Source organism: Melanostigma gelatinosum, assembly GCF_949748355.1.
Source record: "Melanostigma gelatinosum genome assembly, chromosome: 2".
Lineage (NCBI taxonomy): Eukaryota > Metazoa > Chordata > Actinopteri > Perciformes > Zoarcidae > Melanostigma > Melanostigma gelatinosum.
Window position 1 is genome coordinate 6,083,737 of NC_136635.1, and position 26,014 is coordinate 6,109,750.

At 42.9% G+C, this 26,014-nt stretch overlaps 1 protein-coding gene across 1 annotated transcript in view; it reads left to right on the forward strand.

Annotated features, from left to right (window-relative positions):
- mtss1lb (MTSS I-BAR domain containing 2b) overlaps window positions 1-26,014 on the forward strand; it is a gene marked incomplete at its 5' end in the record, with an annotated part of 70,914 nt that overhangs the window by 39,158 nt on the left and 5,742 nt on the right. The window contains 10 exons of the mRNA XM_079289135.1: window positions 11,707-11,791; window positions 12,587-12,678; window positions 13,734-13,808; window positions 17,700-17,857; window positions 18,767-18,874; window positions 18,988-19,085; window positions 20,896-21,166; window positions 21,296-21,370; window positions 25,157-25,312; window positions 25,764-25,946. Of these exons, the coding sequence (XP_079145261.1) occupies window positions 11,707-11,791; window positions 12,587-12,678; window positions 13,734-13,808; window positions 17,700-17,857; window positions 18,767-18,874; window positions 18,988-19,085; window positions 20,896-21,166; window positions 21,296-21,370; window positions 25,157-25,312; window positions 25,764-25,946 (1,301 nt within the window). The remainder of the gene's footprint in view (window positions 1-11,706; window positions 11,792-12,586; window positions 12,679-13,733; window positions 13,809-17,699; window positions 17,858-18,766; window positions 18,875-18,987; window positions 19,086-20,895; window positions 21,167-21,295; window positions 21,371-25,156; window positions 25,313-25,763; window positions 25,947-26,014) is intronic.

Sequence of the window (26,014 nt, forward strand, 5' to 3'; positions counted from 1 at the left end):
CTGGAAGAATGTCTGTCTGACAGGACAACTTGTCGTTCCAGTCCTGCTGAAGCTTGAATATTTCAGCTGGGTTTTGGTTGAGAAAATGCCAAGTTTGAGTTTGAACAAAGGCATTTGGAAGTCAAACCAGGTTACATAAGCTGTTAAGTCAAGCTGGGCACTTAAGCCTTCAGGCTATTCTCATAGCTGTTCCTATGGAAAAGTGATGCTCTAAGTCAGGGATTCCCAAAGTGGGGTGCGCGCACCCCTGGGGGTGCGCGAGCTGCCTCTAGGGGGTGCGCGAGAGGAAAAGTGTAATGGCGGTCTGATGGTGTAATAGCAGACTGGGAAAAAAAGAGGAAATATGATGAAAAGTATCTGTGTCTGGGCTTCACTTGGATTGGCAACGCAGATTCCCCAAAGCCACAGTGCGTGGTGTGCAGCGAGGTTCTGGCTAACAGTCTGAAGCGCTTATTTACGTCGCCACCTGAACACCAAGCATGCCAGTGCAAGTCAAAAGCCCCTTACGTATTTTAATATCGAAATTGGAGGAGTTACAAAACAGCCAAAAACAACTGGAGTCTCATTCATGTGTTGGGTCTATAAATGACGCACTACGGGCTTCATATCTGGTTACAGAATAGCGAGAAAGGGGCTACCGCACACAATCGCCGAAGACGTGAGCTTGCCAGCTGCCAGAGAGATGGTGGAATGTATGATTGGGGAGAAAGAAGCAAAAAAGTTGTGCATGATCCCGGTGTCCAACAACACTGTGTCGCCGCATCGATGCTTTGTCCGAAGACATCCTGGCTACATTAGTCGCTCATTAATTGTAAATTAAATGTGATAATCTGCCTCTGAGCCTGTGCGTGTGTGCTCGCATCCGTATTGCTCTTTAAAAGTGATGCCTTGTGTCACTGAAAGATATTGAAACTTTGTTGCAGTGTTTCAGGGCGTTTTCACACCTTCAGTTCGTTTGCTTTGTTGCAGTTGCTCCTTTGTTCGGTTTGTGTTCACACTGCAACATTTAACAGCGGACTAAATCTTGTAAACAAATGCCACGCGCGAGCAAACTGTTCTCTCATTGGTCCGATTCTTATGCGGCTATGAAGGCTTAAAAGGCTCTGTTGCTTCTTTTTTTTTTTTTTATTAAGGGGGGGGGGGGGGTGCGCGAACCCGGTCGGGATGTAGAAGGGGGTGCGCGGCCTAAAAAGTTTGGGAACCGCTGACTTAGAGCAGCGGTTCCCAATCTTTTTAGGCCGCGCACCCCCTTCTACATCCCGACCGGGTTCACGCACCCCCAATCCCCCACACCTTAAAAAAAAAAAAGAAGCAACAGAGCCTATTTATAGCCTCATAGAAATCGGACCAATGAGAAAACAGTTTGCTCGCGCGTGGCGTTTTAGTCCGCTGTTAAATGTTGCAGTGTGAACACAAACCGAACAAAGGGGCAACTGCAACATTGTATCATATTAATCCCTGAATCAGAACAAAGCAAACAAACTGAAGGTGTGAAAACGCCCTGAAACACTGCAACAAAGTTTCAATAACTTTCAGTTACACAAGGCGTCACTTTTAAAGAGCAATCAGGATGCGAGCACACACGCACAGGCTCAGAGGCAGATTGCATCACATTTAATTTACAATTAACCACACATAGAATGAGACTGCAGTTGTTTTTGGCTGTTTTGTAACTCCTCCGATTTGGATATAAACAATGTAAGGGGCTTTTGACTTGCACTGGCATGCTTGGTGTTCAGGTGGCGACGTAAATAAGAGCTTCAGACTGTTAGCCAGAACCTCACTGCACACCACGCATTGTGGTTTTGGGCAATCTACATTGCCAATCCAATTGAAGCTCGGCAGCTACGGCAACCCTCAAGGGACATATCATTGTTGACACCAGAATGACTACGGCAACCCTCAAGGGACATATCATTGTTGACACCAGAATGACAAACATGAGACAGTCTGTTACATTCATGTTTTTATTTTGTGAAAATTATATTTAATATGAATGATTACACCATTATACCACCATTACATTTTTCCTCTCGCGCACCACACACTTTGGGAATCCCTGGTTTATGCCAATAGATCCCATTATCGCTACACACTGTTCCTTTAAAAATATGACAGTATCATTGTTTTGCATACTGTCACATGATTGATCGATGGACTGTGTATGAAAAGCAGAAACAACCTCAAACACCAATCTTACAAAATCATATATAGCCAAAAATACCAGGTTAATGAATAAAGGGAACTGCAGAGGACTGTTTTGCTATATGATAACATGGCCACAATACACAGTACAGGGTTTAGGTCCACTCGGACATTGTCTCACCTCACTTGAATCTCTACCATTCGTTTCGAGCACACCGTGGCCTCATTACTCGTGAAAACCTTTGCTCCTCCTGCCTCTGCGCCAAGTAGAAGGCAGACAGGTAAACAGACTCGCCATGAGCTCATCTAAGTCGACAGCTATAGTCTTGCTGCGATGTGTTGCAACGGGGTTCATGCTGACTGTGCAAACCGGACATGAGACGTTCTGATTGGACAAAGCTGCTTATATTACCTTACCTATCATCACGTTATTCAGTCACAAATGTCATTGCTCACAATATTAGTTGCTCACCACATTGCTCAGCCACAATATTGATTAGCAAACCTAATGAGCCCTTACACTGTCACTCCTTTTCTCCTCAGTCAGAACCCTTCAGAACCACGGCCTCTTGTGGCTTATTGCTTAAGTATCGTGTTTCATGCTGTAATGCATTCCTCCAGCATGCGGTATTTGAGGTTGGCAGCACAGGATTTACCCTGGAATACACTTCAGTGTGCGTAGATATATCAGGGACCGGTGGCTTATTTTGGCCACGGTGACGTCTGGCTGCCTGGTTGTCTGGGAAGCACAATCTCTGACTTGGTTTTCATAGTGAGAGGAGAATGTAGGCCTCATGAATTATTCTGCTTTATCTGGCGCTGCTACTACGGCAGTCTTGCTGATGCCTCTGCCCCCCCCCTTTAATCTGTCTCCTCATCACCTCCATCTTTGCCCCTCTTTGTCTTCCCTTTTGGTTTCTAACTCCCTCCCGTCCTCTTCTTGTTGCTGTGTCACCGCAGAGATGCTGCTGTCACGGGGAATGGATGGGCGGTTGCCGCAGACGTCTGTAACCTTAGCAACCGCAGCCTCACCTGCTCCGGCATTAACCCTCCCTTCTTGTTACCGTCATCTCCGACTCCATGTTCCTCTTAACCCTCATATCACCTACTACTACATCCTTTTCCTCGTTCTCTTTTCAATATTGTCCACTTCCTTCCTTTCTCTTACATCTCTTACATCTACATCTTACATACTTTTAAACGCTGCCGTATTTCCAGTGGGTTATGGGGTCGTTCAGTGACCCCTAACCCTTGATCCATGTGTGCCTATGTAACGTACAATGACACTAAATATCAATAAATACCTGCTAATGCAACAATACTTGCTTTATATCGATTCCACATGAAGGGAAAACTGACCTGTTTTTGTAACACATTTTGTGGCCCTAAGCTTCCAGCTATGACGCTTCAGGTACCCCTCTTACGTCAGCCCTGGATATGTCAAGTAGGGCGTTTCAGTTTCCACTTGTCACATGCATAGCATCTTTTGAAAATAAACTTCCATGTTCACAGGAAGTTAGGTCTGGGTAACAAAAGCACCTAGTCAGGTTTAGGAAAAGAGTGTGGTTTACATTAACTCGACTGACTGTGTTGTTCTAACCTTACAGCAGAAGCTGAAGAGAAACTAAGAGAGTCGCCGTTTTTTGGAAGTGGACTATACTTGTGCAGACTTAAACATTGAACATTTGGAGGAGCTGCTGCTAATTAAGGTTGCAAAGTTTGGGCTTTTAGCTGACTTCTTCTCACAGCTGGGGACCTACTGGACTGAGTTGGACTGAGATTGAGCGGCCTTTTAATGTTAGTAGTATAGGGACAACATCATGATGCTGAAGACCTTCAAGACCCTTAAGGATGTCTTGCTGACACCTGCCTCCTCAGTTTGTAAAAGCATGTCACCACTGCACTGAATTAAAACAAGACAAGGACAAAACCGGACAAGCCTAGTGGGCTGGAATACTCCACAGTTCGTCTCATTCACGATGAAAATTACTGAGCCAATCAGATTTCAACAAAATCGAGGATCAGTCCAAATTGGGAGGGGCTGCTCGTATCCCCCCCTCAATACTAAAAGTATTACATTGGCCCAGTCTGATAGCCATTGTTCCACTCGGTGCTGTCTTCGGCTGTTAAGGCCAGGCTGGCCCATGCCACAGCCGAGGACCATACTGTGACTGCTGAAAACATAAATTGGAAAATAAAAACTGACCAGCAGCCGATTAGGCCTGGAATCGGCCTTTCGTTCTTCCCAAACTCGCTGATGGCCAGTCTGCCTCTTCACACAGCTTGTTTTTGTTCTGTCTAGGTAGGAGGTATCCATTCCAGGCCCAGACCAACAAATCAGCCAGGCTGACACATTAAGATACTAGCTTACTGCAAATACAGCAAAATTGTTGCAATTGTCCCATTTTGTAAAGAAAAAAACAAAACAATCCACAGTAGGGGACCCATATCAAGATTGTCATTTTTTTATGTATTTAAGTAAAAATAAAAATATATATCATGCACCGATATATTGTTATCAAGGATTTTAAATAAAAAATAAAAATAGCTTTGAAGGTTTTGCTGTGTCAAAGTCAAGAGTGTGTGGGGGCAATACTGCAGTTTGTGTAATATATATTATCTGGTAGTGTAATATTGTACAAAACATGACATCCATTTCCAAACACAGCTCATCTTTTTTTGTTGGTTGATCGTGCAAATTTACAATTTAACGTGAACAAAGGTGATCCGAGGATTGTGCCAAAACCATGGATGCATTTTTGGCTTTGCCAGTTGTACGGACTTCAACTTAAGGAAAGGCAGAGTGATTATTTACAGATTGGTTTGGCGTGACCATTACTTCAGGTGTAGCAGCTCTTAATGCAGATTTCCAAACAGTAGACTGTATTTCTGCCATTTATGTAAAATTCCCACACATTGTCCCCTTCTGTCTTGAGGTAATATATGAAAAAAAGTTACAGTTTGATTAATGAGGAGAGCATGTGTGTGCATGTGTTTGTGTGTGTCTTCCTGGGTGTCCCCTTGTGTGTCCATCTCATTATGAGCTGTCCCAGTATATTTAACACAGAAAACATGACTTGTTTTTACTTTGTCCCCATTACCTGGTCTACACTACACGCACACAAGAAATGCACACACATGCTGGATAGATTTGGCAAAAGGGCGTCTAGTCATCGCTACCATTCACTTGCATGTTTGCTTGCATTGCGCAGCAAATGGAGAGACAGAGGCGGACGAATCCCTCTGCAAGATCTTAGATAACAGTTGCCATGGAGATGCACTGGTGGGAAGGCCACAGATGCCCCCAGAGAGAGAGAGCGAGAGAGAGAGAGAGAGCGAGAGAGCATGTTATCATTAGCAGAGCAGACAGTTTAAGGCTCATTGATATTCTCTGGGAAAGCATCAGCACATATGTGTGTTTGTAATTCTAACTGTCATTATACAGTAAAATACCTGTAATCACTCCAGAATATGAACAAGATGAGGTGTGGCCGGTGGCAAAATGCATTGTCAATTACGTTTGTTTTTGATGAATCACAAATACGCTTCTAATCAATATCCACTGAGGGACAAAACATCAACATTCACTTATTTTAACAATAAGCAAAATGCTTAACGTGACGCCGAAGTCTTAACGTTACGGCAAACCCTCAACGTTACGTAATTAGTTACATAAACTATTTTCAGCCCAACCGTCTTTTGCTGAACAGAAACAAGTAGTTTTGTTGAGTTTTTGTTTTGAATTCATTCACAATGTTAACCAGGTGTTTGAGCTGCAACCGTACTCCGAGAAAAAATACTTTCCCCTGCAAAGATAATTGAGATTACAGTTTAGTTGCATGGGAACGTAATTGTTAAGAGACAAGGTTGCAAAATACAGATATTATAAATGCTTTTTGCATTACTATATCCTATTTTGTTTCGTGATCCACAGTCGAATGGCTGCTGGCTGCGTGACACTGTCGTTGTACATGTACTGTAAAAAAGAAAAGGTGTCAATCTTGATAATTTAGTTATGTAATAATTTCCAGAATATGTGTGTGTGTGTGCTGATTCATCTGTTCCTGTCCACTCTCTGTGCTCTACGGCCTCATCCGGTTTCCACAGTGAGGTTACTGTGTGTGTGTGTGTGTGTGTGTGTGTGTCTCTCTCTCTTGTAGTGAAGTTCAGACATTCATTTCCGTAGCAACAGACAATTTGATCTCAGCAACAAACGTTCTGATTCTCACCCTAGCAACAGGCCAAGATCCGCGCTGTCATGGAAACCGTAACAAACCTGTCAGTTAAGTCAGTTGCTAGGTGACGAGGAAGAATAGTTACATTGCCATTCAGTGGACAGACTGCCACTGTCTTTAAACATGACTCGACATTATCTAATCTGTTCATGGTTTTAACCAACACGTTGTTTTATTTATTCAGTGGAATACACATTACTCTGCATACACACACATATCATTTACAAATGTCATTGGTATCAAAGTCATTGTTAGCACTCTAGTGGTAGTATTTAGTACTCGTATTGTTACTCGGTATCAGCAAGTATGCAAATGTAAGTACATGTTCTTGTACTTAGTCTCAAAAAAAGTGTTGCATATTTCTGGTCTCCTTTGAAAGTTATGAAGATAATGAATATGAAACCATTATCATTCCAGAGTGAATGAAGATGCAATAAAGGAAAGAAATGTGAGGTTTTTTTATCCAAGCCAAGTATATATTATATATTATATCACCATTATAAACAAGCTGCCATGGGTAGTGATGGAACAGCATGTCTCCTCTTTACTACGGCCATGTTGATGAAAATACACTAAAATACACCATTTATGGTACAATTTATACTAATGCTATCATGTTCACTGTTTACGAAGAGTTTTACTTCAAATCACTCTTTATTACCATAAAGCCATGTTATAAATGACACAAACCTCCCATAAACATTGAAATAGTAATAAACACAATGCTTATAGATCAGTCTTCATATAGGACTGAAGAGCTCCATTCTATATGAAAGGAGATACATGGAGAATGCATGTCTATGGTATAACTAGTGTAATTATATTTTCAATACTACAAATGTAGCTCAGGAGTTGATGAACAAAGCAGAGCTAGAGGTGCTTATTACCATATTATAAGGTCAGGTACATATAATGCTGAAGCTCTTTGTAAACCACTGATACAGATTGTTTGTATGCATTATCCAACAAACCTTCTACTCTGTGCCATGAACGCACCAAGAAATATTTTATCAACAGAACTGTGTGAACAATAAAAGCAGAACATGAGGGAAATGGACGGAACGTAGTAAGATGTAACTGTGCTGCTGATGTTACGTGCTGTTAACAAAGCAAATCATTTATCTATTTAGAATATTCTAAACAACGGGACAAACTGACAACATATATTACTCTTGTAGAATTTAGAAGAAGGCATAAATACTAACAAAATATCAGGGTTTCACAAAGTTTATTTAGTTTCCCTTAACTCAGCACCCCACAAAACCTGTGTGTTGTTTGTTCAAATGAATGGACAGGAATGGCTGCTGTATTATAATATAGATTTTTATATTCATATATTTCATAAACTTGGTTTGACCAAAGTTGATGCTTATTCAGGTTCACTGCATATTGTACAACTGATTCATTGCACCATTTTTCATGATGGATCATGTAGAAAATGATACAAAATCGTAAATTATTCTACAGCTGTGAAACTACAGTACAATGGTAGTATTCAGGGCGTGTCCCTCTCACAAACATGTACATATATTTTCACAGCCAGGAAGCAGATCAAAAGCAGGAAAGGGACAGCGAGTCAGAGGGAGAGGAAGGAGAAAGAGTCAAGTCCTATTTCCCAGGAGGGAGTCCCGCCTTCTCTCTGCAGGGTGGACAGACACAAGAGGGGCTGGGAGGCCAGGAGATAATCTCAGTACACTGGTACAGCGTATTCAAATAAAACACTGCAATAACCAAACATATATTCTATGTTGTGAAGGTAAAATAATGTCCCATAGGCTTTGCCCTTTTTTCTTGAACTTGAGTTTCACATCAATGTCCCTCCTGAAACAGACTGGATGTGAAGCACAACGTTTCATGACTCTGCTGGCTGTATGTTCTTGCTATGGCTTTTTGTGGGAGGTTTACCCAATATAATATACTGTATATTATATCAGAAAGGCAACATTTTACACTGGATGCATAGGTGGCTGTGGTGTACACTAATGCTGGAGGTGAACTGATATGAGGCTGGTGTTATCTGTCTTTTATTAAGGAGCAGTGGGGGAAGAAAGCTACACAGCGAATGTGTTAGCTAACTTTGACCGCCTGCATTTTGGTGTTGGGCAACGAAAACATGCTCTGTAGAGGGATATATACAATATATATTCATCAAGATTTTGTTTTGATAATGCAAAATGTATCGCTTAAAACAGAGCTACTATTACAACAGCATTCAACAACTATGATTGTGGACAGCAGTTATGATGATTGATGAATTGGCAGATCGAGCAAGAAGAGTTTTTATCTTTGAAACGTCACTAAACTGCATTGTTTTTTGAATGAAACCAATTTCGGTCGTGAAAGTCTCTTATCCCAGTGTTCAATTTCCGGTAGCTGTATTCCAGATGTGAGTAGTGTGTATTCTGTTGTTGATCTCCTATAGAGTCTGAGAGGCATGGTAATAACAGACAAACAGGAAGCGGACCATCAGAAATGTCAAGATCAAACACACACACACGCACGCACGCACGCACACGCGCGCACACACACACACACACACACACACACGCATACACACTTGGCTGTAACTCCAGTCCCATGTTTCTCTCGCCAGCAGTGAGCTCATTAAAATGTGCAAGGCGACCCCTCTCCTCTTCATCCCCTCTCATCTCTCCCTCCATCTCATCCTGTCTCATTTCTTTCCAATATTTCCAAAATATCCCACGCTTCTCTCTTCATCAGTCATGTGACTATTTGCTTCACTCTTTCCCCATAAACCTCTTATTGATCATACTTTCAACGCACAGTTCAAAATGCCGCTTCAGCTCTACAACTGATCGGCATGCATGGTGTCAACTTGAAGCCTGTGTGTGTGTGTGTGTGTGTGTGTGTGTGTTCGGGGGAGGGAGGCTCTGCTTTAATGAATGGTTGCCGGGTAGAACAGGAGGCGAGAGGGAGGAATTTGTTAATTATGAATGGAGCACTTCTCTCTGGATGTGAACAACACACAGTGCAAGTGTAAGTGTGTGTGTGTGTGTGTGTGTGTGTGTGTGTGTGTGTGTGTGTGTGTCAGTGTATAGGTATGTGGTAACATATGTGCCTCATATGACTGGTTTGCATCTACAGACTGGCTGGTGGGGAAATGACAATGAGTTACATTAAATGTGCTCAGGAGCAAGGAATTCTGGGTTGATCAGAACCAGGGCATGACTCATTGTTAAATCACAAAATCTAATGGAGGAGATAATGCAACTTTATACTCAATGTTACTACATAAAGTCGGTTAATCCTGGGGGGGACCCTAAATGTTTGAACCAAACTTATTGACAAACATTCTTTAAATTGTCAGGATGAAAACATAAATCGGGTGATGAACATTTTCAAATATTACACACACACACACACACACACACACACACACACACACACACACACACACACACACACACACACACACACACACACACTCTCCCTGCATCCCTGTGTAAACCCATCTAAGCCCTTATGATAAACAGTGTCTCTCGAGGAAATCCCATCTGGCTGCTCTTTAATCTGAATGTTCCAGTGTGTACATTTCCGTGGCAGCGGTGATTATGGTATTCACGCGGCACCGTGTCCTATATAAACCATACCTCTGCTGGAAAGTCTCTAGGTGCATAGCATGAGAGTGAAGCTCTAATCCCATGTTTTCCTGTAAGGCTCTCCACCTGCACTGCGGCGGCAGCAGCAGTGAGCACCTTGTTTGGAAGTTAGCGGTTCCTGCCATCAGTTAAACTGACTTTAACTCCAGGGGGGTCAGCGTTTTCCACATGGACCTACTCTGCCTTAAAATAGCCTGGTGTTTACAGTTACAGGTTAGCCGCTCACGAAACTGGTCCCTGAGCACTTGGCTCTCGCACAAACACACACTCACCAGACACTGATTTATTTGGACGAAGCGGGGAGTGTGTGTGAAGTATCTACGAGAGGCGGATCGGGGTCTTGTGTAAATACTGGCTGAATGTAAAAGGATACAAAACCCTGGGCTCTGTTTGAAGAATACAATGCTTTTTACCAGCATTTACATTACACTGCACACTAATAGCTGTGTATGTAAATATTGATCACGGCTTCGTGTGGTTTCCGTGGAGCACAAAAGGGCCTTTGGTGCAATGAGTTTGGTAATATCTGTATGTGTGCATCAGTGGTGGGCCGTCAGGGCCAGCAAGGCCTTCTCTGTTGGCCAAAACAGAATCACAAAGTTATCGCTATTGTGTAATTTAACAATTTTTCTTAAATACACATGTATTGTAATTTATAAAAATATTTTTCCCATTATCTTATTTTCTCATTGCACAGCTACTGTCTTCCTCAGTTGCTCTGCTTCCAGTTCAGCTTGTTTTAAGTAGAGCTTTCATCCAATCAGATCTCACCTCTATGCTGTCTCTAGGTAAGAAGAGAGGCCCGAGGCCTGCAGACTCACAGTGAATCCCTTTGCAGTTTAAGTGAATGGGGACGATATTGTTGATTGTCATATTGTTCAACCAATCAGATCTTTAGTTTGACATGTTGGGCGTATTCTTTGATGTGCCAGAGCCTTCTAGCTGGCCTACAATTACGTCAGCATTAACGCGCAGCTCAGTTTTAAGGAGCAGCGCTGCAGTGAGGTACAGCGTGCGCTGTGATTGGTCAGTGGGCGAGCACGTGACCATCGTGAAACGAAACTTAAGGACGCTGGCAAAGCTTAGTTGGAGTAGTAACAGTTCAAATTGAAAGATATGGAAGAAATTGACATTTTTTGCATTTAGCTTGGTGTAAATTAACTAATTTTCTTACCTAGCTTTGTTTTGTTAACACTCAATGGCTGAAGGAGGAGAAACGGATTTGTGAGTTGGGATTTAACTGTGGGATTAAACTCTTTGTCAACAAAGAAAGGAGGATGGAGTTTGTCTTTAAGTGAACAGCATTTGGTCAGTGAACTGCGTTTGATTTTTTACATCTAATATCTGAATGGCCCTCGAGTGTGCTGCTGTTGTTTTCCCGTTAAGCTAGTTTAGCGTAGCCTCCCAGAACACGTGCGGTGCCTCAACTGTTTTTTTTGTTCCGGGTTCAGAGGTCACAGCCCGTTGCATTCTATTTCCCACAAGTTAAGCTTATGCATTTTCCAAATGCACGAGTATTATTCAAACGTATTGTTCGGTTCGTAAGCCTCGTACCGAACGGTTTAATACGAATACGTGTGTTCAGCTGCAGGACAGCAGTGAAGGCCCAGGTATAAAATGCACGGCCCGCCACTGGTGTGCATATGCCTGTGTGTGTGTGTGTGTGTGTGTTTCCTCATATGAACCTGGCTGCTTTGTATCACCAGGAGCAACCAGAGACATCGGCTCGGCTCTGACCAGGATGTGCATGAGGCATCGCAGCATTGAGGCCAAACTCCGCCAGTTCACCAAGTAAGATACATGTCTTCGCTTCCTTTCCTTCTCACCTTTTTTCTGTCCTTCTCTCTTTCCTTCGTTGTCCTTACTCTGTAGCCCATCGGGGGGGGGGGGGGTTAGAAGTCAAAACCTTGTGGGTGTTTATGCTCGTGTTTGATGTTATGCTGCCATAAATACTTGGTGAAGTTTTCTTCTCGGCTGCATGGATTCCATTAGAGAACATTACTTTGTCTGTCCATGTTGGAGCGACTGTAAATGGATACAACTATTGGCGCACAGCACAGACCACTCTGGAAACATCACAGAGAGTCTGCTTTCAACCACCGTTTGCCTTTTCCTTCATTCTCCACGCTTGTCTTATGACTTTTCCATGGCACAAGCTATTACATTGATGGTGATGATAATGATGATCTACGACCACGGGAATGACAGGGGTCCCTTTGACGGCTGAGTCAATCTGAAAGCTAAAAAGCCATTATTGTGTTTGTGTATATGTGCACACGTTCCATTGATCCTACATTTGTTTGCAGTTGTATCACATATGTATGCATGTTTGTAAAAGGAGAGGGGCAGTGTTCCAGATACTAAAATAAGAAAAGTCAAGAGAAGTATGTGTAAGGATCTCATTCCAGAATTTGATTGGGGCTTGGTGGCTGGAACATGGGGGTCCCTACTATTTACGCAAAGTCAGTCTCTCTTCAGCCGCACAATGAAAACATTTGTCCTAGGATTGAATTTTGAATGAAACAAAGCAGTAGTGGCTGGCTGTGTAATTATTTGACCTGCCTTCCTCTCAACTCTCTCCCACAGTGCTTTGATGGAGAGTCTGATCACTCCTCTCCAGGACAAGATTGAGGATTGGAAGAAGACAGCCAACCAGCTGGATAAGGATCATGCCAAAGGTACATACACATAATGATAATTCACGAAAAGCTCTGCATTACTAGGTTCTAGCCCCACATCGTGAAGTAGCCTCAAAAGAAGATGTACCAACGCTGCGAGCTGCTGTGGCTTATTGATCACTGTGAAGAAAAGCATAATCAGCCAGTAGATCCCTTAACTGTCAATTATTTGGAACAATCGCTTTACTAAACTCTAAAGAACTAGTCGCGTCATACTTCGTGACATGTTCCAACCAAAAAAGCATCGCATGTTGCTACAAGTACCAGTGACACAATAAAGGAAATCCAGTTTGAAGGCCGAGCCTTCCAATACTACAGCATGAGAGAGGGTTTCGTCTCAACAATCGCCATTACATGTATTCTACAGTAAGTAATCCACCAGGAAGGTGCACTAGCCAAGTATTCAACATACCAATGCAGGATGTGTTCACACTGACCTGTCACAAGCTAGAAATGGCACACCTCTGCAAAGGCTGTTTCCAGAAGAGAAAAATAATGTGTGTATCCGCCTCCGTGATTCAGATCTGCTCAAAAAAAGTAAAGGGTGCTTACTTCGCCCATGCTATGTCCTTCCACCAAGTTGTATGAAAACTGGGGACAGTTGTGTTTCCATAATACTGCAGACAAACCAATCAACAAACCGATAATCTCCTCGGCGCAGCCAACAAACCGTGACATGACAGCTAACTCGTTCATTGGACAGTTCACTATCACATGGGCAAACCAGATGAGACTCATGACACAAGATGATAAGATCACATAAAAACAATGCTTATTTTTGACAGTTCATGACATCTCGTGCTTTTATATGAAACTTACTGGTTTCAGATCTACTATACCTCACTGACACAAAGATATTGCTCAATGCTGACTGTAACCAATAAGGATCAGTGTTCTCCTCCAGTCAGTGTTGAGTCTTTATCAGTGAGCTCTTGGTTTCACAGCTTCTGGTATGCGTTTCCATTCAAGTTAATGTTGGAAATGTGAGTTCACACGGAGTGCTTTACATCCCTGTTACTAAAGCACCCCCCCCCCCCCGTTCGTCCTGTTTTCAGAGTACAAGAGGTCACGCCACGAGATCAAGAAGAAGTCGTCTGACACCATGAAACTCCAGAAGAAGGCTCGTAAAGGTAACGGTCAGCAGTCGAGCTCCGTCACATTTGACGGACACAAAAAGTCACATCGTAGAGGTCAAATTGTGTTTTTGCAAGGTCACAGTGACGACATCAACTCTACAGGTATCAGTGTTTCTGTGGAGCTCATGTTCATTCTGAATAGTAAAATGAACAACTATAGTACTTTGGCTAAAACTAGATCAAATGTTGATTTATGGTTTGGATCTGATTTGTAATGGCGATCATCAGAAAACAGACTAAAAAACAGTGTTTTTATTCAGTGCCTACACACACACACGCACACACACACCAACAGAACATTGAGTCATTCACCGGTCTAGGTCACAATCCTTGGTAGGTTTAGACCGCCATCTTGTGGTGCTGAAGTGTTCTGCAGGCCTCTTTCTCATTTGTCCTGGAACACTTCACTCAGCGATGCAGCGACCAATAATCAGTGCTGTCTTTCCGGAGCAGCTTCCGCTCAGTTGCCGGGCAGATGGATGCATAAATGCAAGACGTCTGTAAAGCAAATTTCAAAATTACATTTTTTTTGTAATCTATCTTTTGTTAAAGACAGTTGTGTGACTGCGACTCTGAGTGTAAATGATGTACTAAGAATGTTTTTTTGAATGAAATATTAGTAATACATGAAATGTGATACATACATTTAATTAAACAATTACAGTAAAGCATTTTGGTAAAACTGACTGGGAAACAGTGCAGGTTCCTTTCCTGGTCTGTTTGCCAGTGTCTGGTCGGCCTGTGCTGATGCTTGGTGGTGTTATTATTTCTGGATTTGGTTTTTGGTTATTTTGCTCTAACCTGTGTTAACGTGGCTGTCTTGTGATGGCTTCCTTGTACTAACCTTAACAATGAGTTCTGCTATGTCTGCTCTCTCTCCCACCCTTTTCCTCTCTCTGCCCCCCCCCCCCTCTATCTCTCTTCTTATTTTGCTTCCTTTTCGCGGCCTCCCCTTCTCCCTCGTCTCTCCCTCCCTGTGGTATTTGCCCCCCCCCCTGTAATAGAGATCCAGGGTAAGTATCAGCCTGTCGACCTGCTCCTGCTCTGCCACATCACATTCGTGTTTTTACTGATGTTGTCAACCTTCAAACGCGCATGTGTGTAGTGCAGCTCAACGCAGTTTATCCAGCATGCTACCAAGGGTTACTACTACATGTGGTCTACCCAGTGGTCATGAACAAGTTTCTGTGTATCTTAGGGAATCGTTTTATAATATATGGAATAGTCATGAAAGTCTTGTAATCAAGGCTGGATTAACCTGCCAGTGGGATCCCTAAATAAAGTAGGTGTTAGTTTGAGGTAAATTGATGAATAGTTTGTGAAATGTACCACATAAGCACATCATAAACCAACTGAACAACATTTGTAAAGCTAGACTTTATCCCAGCATCAGGTAGCAATGCGGGTGTTGTCTTACGTTCCCTACCGTTTGAGTTGAACCCTTAAACACACTGAACCATATTACACCTGTTTCATTCCTTTATTTTAGTCACTGAAACTGTCAAGTCCCCTCTAGGCTAAAGAGCTGAAAAGTGTTCTTTTATCAAGAAAACCCTGTTTTCCTGTTTGGCCTCAGTCTTGGAACCCATCGTCTATTGGTCCGATGACGGATTAGCCTCTGGGGACAAGGAGTTATATTTCTGGGGTTCCGGCATAGCGAGCTGATTGATATCCAGGCCGAGACGTCCTTTTTCCGTGCGTTGCCCATTGTTTACAGTCCGATCAGCAATTTGGGATGCGAGAGTGAAGTGTGCGACTGGGTTGTTTCATGAGTAGCCAGTTTGCAAGCAAATCTTAAACTAACTAAAAAGTTAAATCATCGTCACTTCTTCGTTGACCTGTATTCAACCAAAGCTTTCTGCAACGCGATTGGTCAATAATACTCGGACTACAAACAGAAACCAGGACGCTTCCGATGCCAAAATCTGGTTCCGTTGCCTCCAGATTCTACTAGATTAGGTTCAGCCTCATTTTGTGCCACTCATACATAACTATATATTAATGCAGACACAGTTACGATGGTGATTTGTGATTACTCGACTAAAAAAACATGTCAAGGACGTGCAAGTTATCAAGTGGTTACAGTAGCCCATATCTGTTCAACATTGAATATGTAAAACGGTTTTGGAATCTGTAAATGATTAAAAAGTTATTAGGGACAAGAAAATAATACTGTGTTCTTAAGGATTTGTTTTCTAATCAATATAATTTTACATGTAAGGGTTGTGATGTGCTTTTAGGGTACATACCGTATTCAAACAACAATGAATTAACCACAAACTAATATGTTGGACCTTTTGAACGTGCAGCTTTCGGGCCCCCTGAGCTCCATTTTTTGGGAACAGATATCAACACGGTGTTGTTTTTATTTATTACCATAGCTACCATGACTTTTTCATGAAACCACTTGCACCACATCAGTTCCTAAAGAAGGTTCACGCATTGGTTTGTCTCCAGGTGACAGATTAGAGCTTCTGTCGTGGCTTCATACGTTGGAGTGGTGCAGTTTCACCCCCCGATAGACGCATGATGTAACTTAACTTCTTCCATGACTCCTGCATGACTTCTGCTATGAGCTTTGTAGTCACACTGCAGGCTCCCGTCCTGCTCTCATGGTCCCATCACTCTTTCGCCGTTACTGCAGACCGCTCTGCTGACTTCTGTGCATGCTGTAACACTACAAAGATGTATTTCATGTCTTGCTTTCCATCCGTTGCATTTCATATTTTCTTCTATTGACAGTACGATGTGGATTGAGATATTTGCACGCCACACGTGTGCAGCCATGTCTCACCTTTAGTCATCAAGTGGTCGCTGTGCATTCACAGCGAGTGGTGAAGTTTCAGGGCAGAAGCACTTTATTTGTGTTTTGGCTCTGTAATGTCGTTACCTTGTTTTACGTCGGACACGGTGACTTTTCATTTGCACATTTAGCCCGAGCATTAGTTGAAGCAGTCATATGGCGTTATAGATATGTAAGTATCCACAAGATTGAACTGTCTTTCTGTTGAATTTAATTGCAACGTCATGTTTATGCTAAAAAAAAACTAATTTTATATGCATACATATATGTATATAATATACACACGCACACACAGACACAGTCTCCTGGTTCAAAGTGTCACTGTGTTTGTTTGACTCTCTCACCTTGTGTGTTTTTTTCTTCAGTCTTTATACATCATCATACTTCCAGAGCCTTTTTTTCTGAGCGTCTAATACTGATTCTGATTGGTTTACATAGGAGTTGTACTTGAAAGCCTAGTGCGTCTCGTACACATGCTAAATAAAGGATGTCGGTATCAGATGCTTGAGAGACGAGAAAAAAGTGAATAGCCTCCAATCTGTTCAGTATTCAGAGCATAAAGGAGAGCAATATTACAGCCAATGTTACAACATACTGTTAATAACTTCCACCTAATAAAGGAAAAGATATAGGTCATCGAGGCATAGATACAGGGAGTAAGGTTTTAACAGAATGGGATTAAAGTCATACTTTTTTAGAGTGCAGGACATTGTGTCATCATAGGGGCCGCTGTCTGTCTAATGACATTTCTAATATAACACATGAAAATATACGTAGAAATGAAAACGAGTACCGAGCCCAAACATCAAACAATCAGTCAGAATTTCCTAATGTATGCCAGTGGTTTGATGGAGCAGTGCATTATGGGAAGCAGGGGCTGGTGACGAGATATATCCCATCACATCCTGTTCGTGTTTTATTCTTCAAAATTTTTCTCTCTTTCACTTACACAATCTGCACCTTCATACTTATTCTTCATACTTATGTACCATCGACTTCTCTCTGACCTGACTTTTTCACTCTCTTCTATCTCAAATGTGTTTTCTCTCACCCCCCCCCCCCCCCCCCCCCCCCCAACCCAGGACGAGTGGACCTGCAGCCTCAGCTGGACAGCGCCATGCAGGATGTGACGGACATGTGTCTGCTGATGGAGGAGACGGAGAAGCAAGCGGTGCGCCGGGCCCTCGTGGAGGAGAGGGGTCGCTTCTGCACCGTCATCGGCTTCCTGCAGCCTGTTGTAGTGAGTGGGGCAACTTTCTGAGGGGCAACTTTCTGCACAGTGTTGACCATAGACTTCCGTTGTTGCCGAGCAGCTCCACTGACTACAATTCACGTTCGGCGCCTTTTCTTAATTTGACTCGAGGGCTGTTGGTCGTGTGATTGCAAAAAAATCAAAAAGCGACACAATCGCTGCACATGATCTCCACCGGGAAAAATGGCCTCACACCATTTCTGCCTTGGATTTTATTAAACCAAACAAAAGTAGAAAGTTGAAGTCCAACACTAATATTATCTGATTTATTGATGACACAAGTCTGTATGTATGGCTGAGCAATATGACTGAAATGAATACCACAATATCAATGAGAATATTTATTTGATATCAAATCATATCATATATATATACATATATATATATATATATATATATATATATGTATATATATACATATATATATATATATATATATATATATATATATATTGTGATATATATCAAACTTAGGGAAAATCATAAAGAAAATATGCAATGAACATAAACGATGAGCCATTAGAAACACTAACATGTGCGAGACAAAAATGAACTGAAGTCCTATCGTTTCGACACAAGTCTACACGACAGCACGACTGTCAATTAGAATTTAATCGTGGGATTTTAAGATTGTCTCTCTTGATTGACACATCGTAGCTTGTTTTGTGATGGCGTGTCATCCCCCTCTGTTATAGCTGTCACAGTAAGCCAGGAGGACCTGTAAGAATATCTAGCGCTCCACAAGTGACCGTCCAAGTGTTATTAAAAGGATCTGGTCAAACACCACACCTCCGATTATACTACAGCGCTCAATATTGTATGACAAGTGTTTTGGGCTTTGATTGGAGGACAGCGAGGTCAGCGGGAAATAAGAGTCCTTGCTTTGTTTCTTGTTAGAACGGAGAGATCGCCATGCTGGGAGAGATCACCCACCTCCAGGCCATCATTGATGACCTCACTGTGCTGACCACCGATCCTCACAAACTGCCCCCAGCTAGTGAACAGGTAAAACACACACACACACACACACACACACCATGAAAGATGAAAGAAACTAATGCGGCTCAAACTCTCTCTCTCTCTCTCTCTCTCTCTCTCTCTCTCTCTCTCTCTCTCAGGTGATTAAGGATCTGAAGGGGTCCGATTACAGCTGGTCCTATCAGACCCCTCCTTCGTCCCCGAGCAGCTCCTGCTCCCGCAAGAGCAGCATGTGCAGGTACTCGCACACAAACACACACACACACACGCACACACACACCTTTCGCCTGCTGTTGCAGGGTGCTTTCCGTTGATTTCAGAAAGAGGAGCCTTCACCGATTTTGTCTGTTTCACTGTGACTGTTCAGTCTGTCCATCCGCCGGTCTGTCTGCGTGTCAGTCCATCATTACTGCGTCGCTCAAGTCACCTTCTGAAACATTCTGTAGAACTACGTATATTTTTGACATGAGGAAAGATATCGAATTTTTTGCATAAACGAGTGTCAGCGTTCTTTAGGCGCAGATGCGTCCAATACTCCCATTCAGAATCTATGAATAACAAAATGAATACTGCAAGAGTAAGAGAGTAAACTAGACGTGTATTTCTGTAGTTCTTTGTCTGAGAAGCGTCACTCCCCGTCAGTGTTTGCATGTAGTAGCAGTCGCCCTTAAGGCGACGCTCTAAAGCAGGGGTCTCAAACTACCGGCCCGCCACGTCATTTTATGTGGCCCGCGAATCCGCCAGCAAAAAAAAAAAAAGTAAAAAAATATATATATAATAATTTTGTTTTTAAAGTTAGACTTGATAATAAAAATATCCCCATCGTCGATATTATGAGATAGAAAGGCATATCTATGATAGAAAGTCAAAATTGTGAGATAGAAAGTCAAAATGATGAGATACACAGTCACAGAAGCAGCTCTTTGGCTGGTTACTGTACACTTGAAATGGAAATGTACTGTGAGCACATTGAGACTACTTTAAACGTGTCTTTACAACACAGGAAATACTTCACGTGGGATTGTGCAAACGCACCCTTGAAAGGATTTTAAGCATTGAACAAAGTTATTGTAATAACTTGTCTTTGTTATTTTCTTTAATATTTTGATCTTTGATAGTCATGTGGATTTCTTAACCCTAAATTAAAAGGATTTAAGTTATAATAACAGAAATGTGCTTAAATATATTTTTACATTTATATAACTACATGTACAATATTTTTACACTTGAATAAACAATAATCAAATGCAGAGACAGTTATTTAACAATATGTTACGAGTAGTTACATTTACAACCGGCCCTTTGCGACCATGATGCTGATGTGGCCCTGAGTGAAAATGAGTTTGAGACCCCTGCTCTAAAGCATGCACGATCACAGCCTTTTGCCTGCAGTGTTTTGTGTGCGTGTTTGTGTGCGTATGTGTGTGTGTGTGTGTGCCCCGGAGCTTACACACTCTCTGTCTCCCCCCTCCTCCCTCTCTCGCCCTTTCCTCTCCCCCCTTTTCCCTCACCATAACCGTCATTCTCTGTACTTGTTTCTTTCTCCACTTGTCTGTCTTTTATTTATTTATTTTTTTGCTTCTTGTTTGCGTGCAATCCTGTGATTGGTTGATTTGCCCTCTTTCTCTCGGTTATGTGATTTACCCTCTCTCTCGGTTTCTTTGCTTACTTCCTTTCCTTTTCTCTTTCCCGGGGGTCTCCGCTTTTTTAACTGTGACTCGTGTGTGACTTTGATGCGTCTGCTGAACCAACAACCTGCTATGAACTACTCCTGAACCTCACCTCATCACGCACACCAATCGCAAAACCCCTCCATCGCAACCCTCCAATCATCAATTTCATCATCTTCGCCAAAAACCAACCCCTCATATTTTACAAATTTTCTGTCAACTTCCTCCCCTTGAATGGACTCAACACGTCCCGGTCATCGTGCTCCATCCCCCTAAATACTGATGGCAATCGTCACCTTCATCCTCCCGTCACACTCCTCACCCTTCCATCATTCCTACACCCCCTCCCTGCTCTTCTGCACCTTCCTCCTCCTGCAGCAGTGTCAACAGCGCCCACAGTAGCGCCTCCCGTTCATCGGGGGGAGGCGGCGGGGTTGGTGGAGGTTCGCTGCCCCACTCACCCACCTCATCCTCCTCCTCCTCCTCCTATCGCTACCGCAGCAGCCTGCCGCATCAGCCTCTGCCACCGGGGGGCATCGCCGCCCACCGCCTCAGCAGCGTCTCCTCCCACGATTCGGGCTTTGTGTCCCAGGATGCGAACATCTACTCCAAGCCCCCCTCGCCCATGCCCTCGGACATCACTAGCCAGGTAAATCACTGTTTTTTGTGCATGTTGAATAAAACAAAAAAAAAGTACATTTAAGCTTTTCACACTTGATGCTCACTTACACAAACGTGTTTTTTTTAAATGTGTGTTTTTTCTGTTTTCCCGCTGTAGAAGTCATCCAGCTCCGCATCGTCAGAGGCCTCAGAAACATGCCAGTCAGTCAGTGAATGCAGCTCCCCCACCACCGTAAGTACTCTCATTCATACTGTACAGTAAGCAGTCCCACGCAGCATAGCACTCAAGCCAAATGAAGAAGTTAAAAGCAATGAAAGTGTGGCACAAATAGAGGAAGTACAGGTACAGTTTGGTATCAGTTCAACTCGTCGGAGCTTTAAATATGTTTATTTCACAACAGAGGCCAATAAATGAACACAATTCTTAAAAACATCATTTATGGATTAAAAGAGTCTGGATGGGTTTTTTTTTTTTTTTTACAAATACATAAGGAATTGAACCCCATTAGCAGCTGGGGATAACTGAGGATTTCATTACCCAGAAATCCTCAAAACGTAACATCAGTGAACTGTGCGCATCATGTCCATATTTACCAGCCTGGCAGATTTAATCAAAAACAAAGATGAGTCCAGCTATCTCTGAAGGGAGTGTCTCCCAAACCCCTTAATGCTTCAGTCATGTTGGCTGTGTTAATGCATACAGTGGCTAATACATGATATTCTCCTGATTTCCTCTAGGGGCGCTGCTGCTGTATTATGGAGCACTGCATTGTTAATGCAACGTATCAAAATCAGTGTTGCTGTGAATCATTGACAGATTCCAGACTGTAAAAAAACCTCTCTTGCCTTTAGTATACAGAAAATAATTCATTTTTTGTGTTTTTTTATATTTATAAAAACAGTGGCATTATGTAAACCCACTGGCATTTAAAGGATTGAAATTATGAAAATGACTGAACATTCGGTGCTGGTGATAGAGACTGAAGTTGGTTAAAATATTTGCGTGAAAGTGGAAAATAACATAAATACATAATTGGATGACATTTTTGGACATCAGAGCACCTTTTTGTTCGGTGAGGCACAAGGTTAAGTTTAGAATTTTGAATTGTGTCCAGAAATTTCATTTGGGCAACAAACAGATGAGACAATCGACCTAAAGGGTCTTTATCCCTCCATCCATCAGCGTCCAAAGCCTCTGATGTCTTTGCCACGGCCAGAGGATACCGCCATCTGTTCGGCAGCAAGTTTGCTCATCAACCCAAATTGGTCTCTTAGTGATTTCAGGGAATCCATTAAAACAGCTTGCAGATAAAACTTTACTTTACTTCACACATTTCCATTTACTTTTTTTTTTCTGGTGGAAGAACCTTCATTTCTCGTAAAAAAAAGGGGGACCATTGTTCAAACAACTGTGCTGGTTGTGGTAGGATAAAAAGCATTATAGGACAGAACTACAGCACGCATGCTGTTTAGAATGATGAGGTACGTGGACCAAAGATAGCAGGAGTTTTGTGTTAAAAGTTGAATGGGTTTTTGAAACCAGTGGGAGACATCTGGATAGTCTGGAAACCTGCAGCCCACAGACAGCAGCAGCTCTCTGTGGGCTGCACGGGCTCTCCAGCAGAGAATGCTTTTTGGTGGAACATCAAGCACCGTCAAATGTACCGCCATCGACCTGCGAGAGAACAATGACTGAAAAGCACACCTCAGACATGAGGTTTTTGTTGAATAAATGTATTTTCATGCTTTCCCAATAAACAAATGCAAAGTGGAGTCCTCCTGAGCACAAAGAGAATATTTTCTTTCCCTACTTACGTTTCCCATATTGCTGTATATTGGTGGCTCGCCCCAGCGGAGTGTGGCAATTCAGTGACACTTACAATTTAGCTTTTAAGATTCGCAGCATTGTGCATCCTTTGACCAGTACGCACATCTGTCTGCAACACCAATCCAATTCAAATGATGCTCGCGAGGCAAAGTAAATATTCATGTCGGATTTTTTTTCGGCAGCACCTGTCATCCGCAACAGCTTGCGCAAATGACTGCCTTCCCTCTCGGTTGATTCACGCCCTTTACAACCATCTGATTGTGTGTGTGTGATACGTCTCCAGTTGAAGTGGAGCGCATGGTGGAGATGGATCGCGTGCACCACAGCCACTGGTTAGCTTGATTAAATCGCACACCACCATGAGGACAACACAATAACGCAAACTTCTGTTCTCCTCTGCACATGAAACTTGTTGGTTGTATCCGGGTATTATAAGTTCTCTACTCCTAACATAATTGAAACAGCTCATATCAGTTTCAACAGCTGCCATCTCTCTGTGTCCGTATCAAACAGCATCTGCCTGTGACAAAAGCAGAGCGAGCAGTAATTATAACAACATGGTGTGATGGCTGTGCTCTGTGTTGGTTTAAGTTTCATCTCTATAACCGTGTAAAGACTTAAACAGGCTTTTGGTAGTTTTGGAGTTAAGATAAAATAAGAAAACCCTTTATTAGTTCCACAGCGGGGACATTTGCAGGATTACAGCAGAGGAGTGGATAGTGCAAACGAACAAAGATCAAAACAAGTATAATAAATAATTAATCCCATTAAAGGGATAATAAATAAGTAAAAACAACAAAAAATAAAATATGATATTCGGACTGAATGGTTGTTTATATTGCACATTTTGAATTGTCAGTTTTTGGTATGTTACTTTTGGTCACTTTCATTGAGACAATACCAAGTAAAACTGAGTACTAACATTTAAAGCTGGGTTTGGTAATACAGGAGAAACTAGCAAGAGTGCAATAGATACAAAAATAAAAATAGAAAAAGCTAAAACCCAGCCCAGTGTTGCCAAGTCTTTCCCAATTAAAATCTTTCCCAATTACAGCAGCTGGCACGAGCTCTAAAAAAAAATCACTAAATCTAGCGAGAGAGTCACCTAGTCGGCAACAGTAATCCCTCAAAGCTTCTTCTGCAAAACTATCACTATGAATGTAAACTAAGAACACGGCTTTTACTAATACTCACATCTGTGTCGGCATCTTGTGGATCACTCTGGTGACGTGAAACGAGGTCTCGAGCAGAGTGCGATGAGGTAGCCCGTCTAATTATCATCATCGGCTCAAATGTATTCAACGACCTTATTACAGTCCTGCAGCAGCCACTGGTCCCGCATTTATTTCTGTCAGAGCATTTGATTTAATGATTGCTGTCAGAATATAAAGGGAATTTCAGAGAAAACAGACAATAAACTCACTGCTGCCCCTTGTGGCTGAAAAAAAACACTTACATGACTGCAGCTGCTGCTGCAGAAGGTCCATACTCAGTCCTCAGTGGGGCAGCAATGAGACGAAGAAGACGCAGCACTCAAAAACCGACTTCGATTAGTTTTACAGGAGAAAAGACTGAAGGGATGAAGGTCAACTTCCCCACCTGTGATGAAGAGCAGTGCACAGACGCTGCTCTGAGCTTTTCTTTACAGCGACAATCCAAGACTGTCTTTTACACTTTGGATCCGAAACACGGCTCCACCAGCAATACAATGAGCACATCAGCAAAAACGTTTTTTCATCGAGTTACCGTCGTCTAACTCTGTGCTGCAATGATGCACAATCACTGCACTGAAGTCGTAACTGTGAAAAACCAAATGCGTCTGGTTTTTAAATGCCTGTGCTTTAACACACATTACATCGCCTTTCTAACAGATGTTTAAAGTAGCTGTGAGCTGTAGGCCTTCTAGAAATCACTGACTTAGTTCTTCTAGTCATTTTAGATGCATGGACAGCAGCCACTCGAGGCCTCTTCTATTCTAAACCTGCTGCTTATCTCTTCCCGCTCATCAGTTTCACACTGAGGACTTGTGTGAGTGTGTGTCGTGCAGGAGGTGTGTGTGCATACTTGTGTTGCTTTTATTCTCCTGTGTTGGGCCGAGGGCTCCTCCACCTCACCACAGTCTCCGTGTGTCTGTCTCGGTCGCTGTCTTAGTCTTCCTCTGACGACGTGACTGTGTCTCTCATCCCGCAGTTTGGCTCGTCCTTCGCTACCTTCCGCCCCACTCTCTCTCACTCTGGCTCCACCAGGCCTCTCTCTGTCATTCTTCCTGTTCCTGAGTCCCCACCCTATAACTGCCCCCCCGGATCCAGCTCCTCCTCTCCCACATCAAAGGTTCCTATCTGGAAGGTTTGTTTCTCCATTAGCTTCCATTTCTTCAGTTGTACCATTTTCCTTCTGTTTCTGTTTAATACGTTTCAGTTATTGCATTTTTTTTTTTCATTTTCAACACCTGATCAATTAATTCATAACCACATTGCTTCACTTCCTCAAAGTGTTCATCCCCACCTGCTGTTGCATGCATTATTTTCTTTCTTTTTTTTCGGCCCCCCCTGGCTCACTCAGCAGGGTTTGGGGAGCTGACCAACCGAACTCATCAACATAAACACATTCAAACGCTCCAAAAAAAACCCTGGCCACACACACACTCCTCCAAGCAACCCACGCACAATCCCACCCCGTGTAGGCCCCCCCTCTCTGCACTCAGATGAAGGGCTTCAAACTGCTGGATAGTGGACAAGTCTCTCCTGCTAATCCCACCTAGCTACTTCCTGTGTATTAATTTGACTCGCCCCTTCAGGATTGGTCCAAAGCAGGTCAGTACGAGCAGCCGGTGGCCGCGGCGGCGGTTCAGAGGAGGAAGGAACCCCTCGATCGACTGAGGGAGAACGAGATGTCGCCGAGCTCCCAGGGATATGCCGGGCCGTCGCACCCCGATGACGCGCAGAGACACAGGATGACCCCGGCTACCATCGCTGCCAAGGTAACGGCGACAAGCAGGCCGGAGATAACGGAGAATGGCAGTAGAACAACTCTAGGAAATAGATTAGG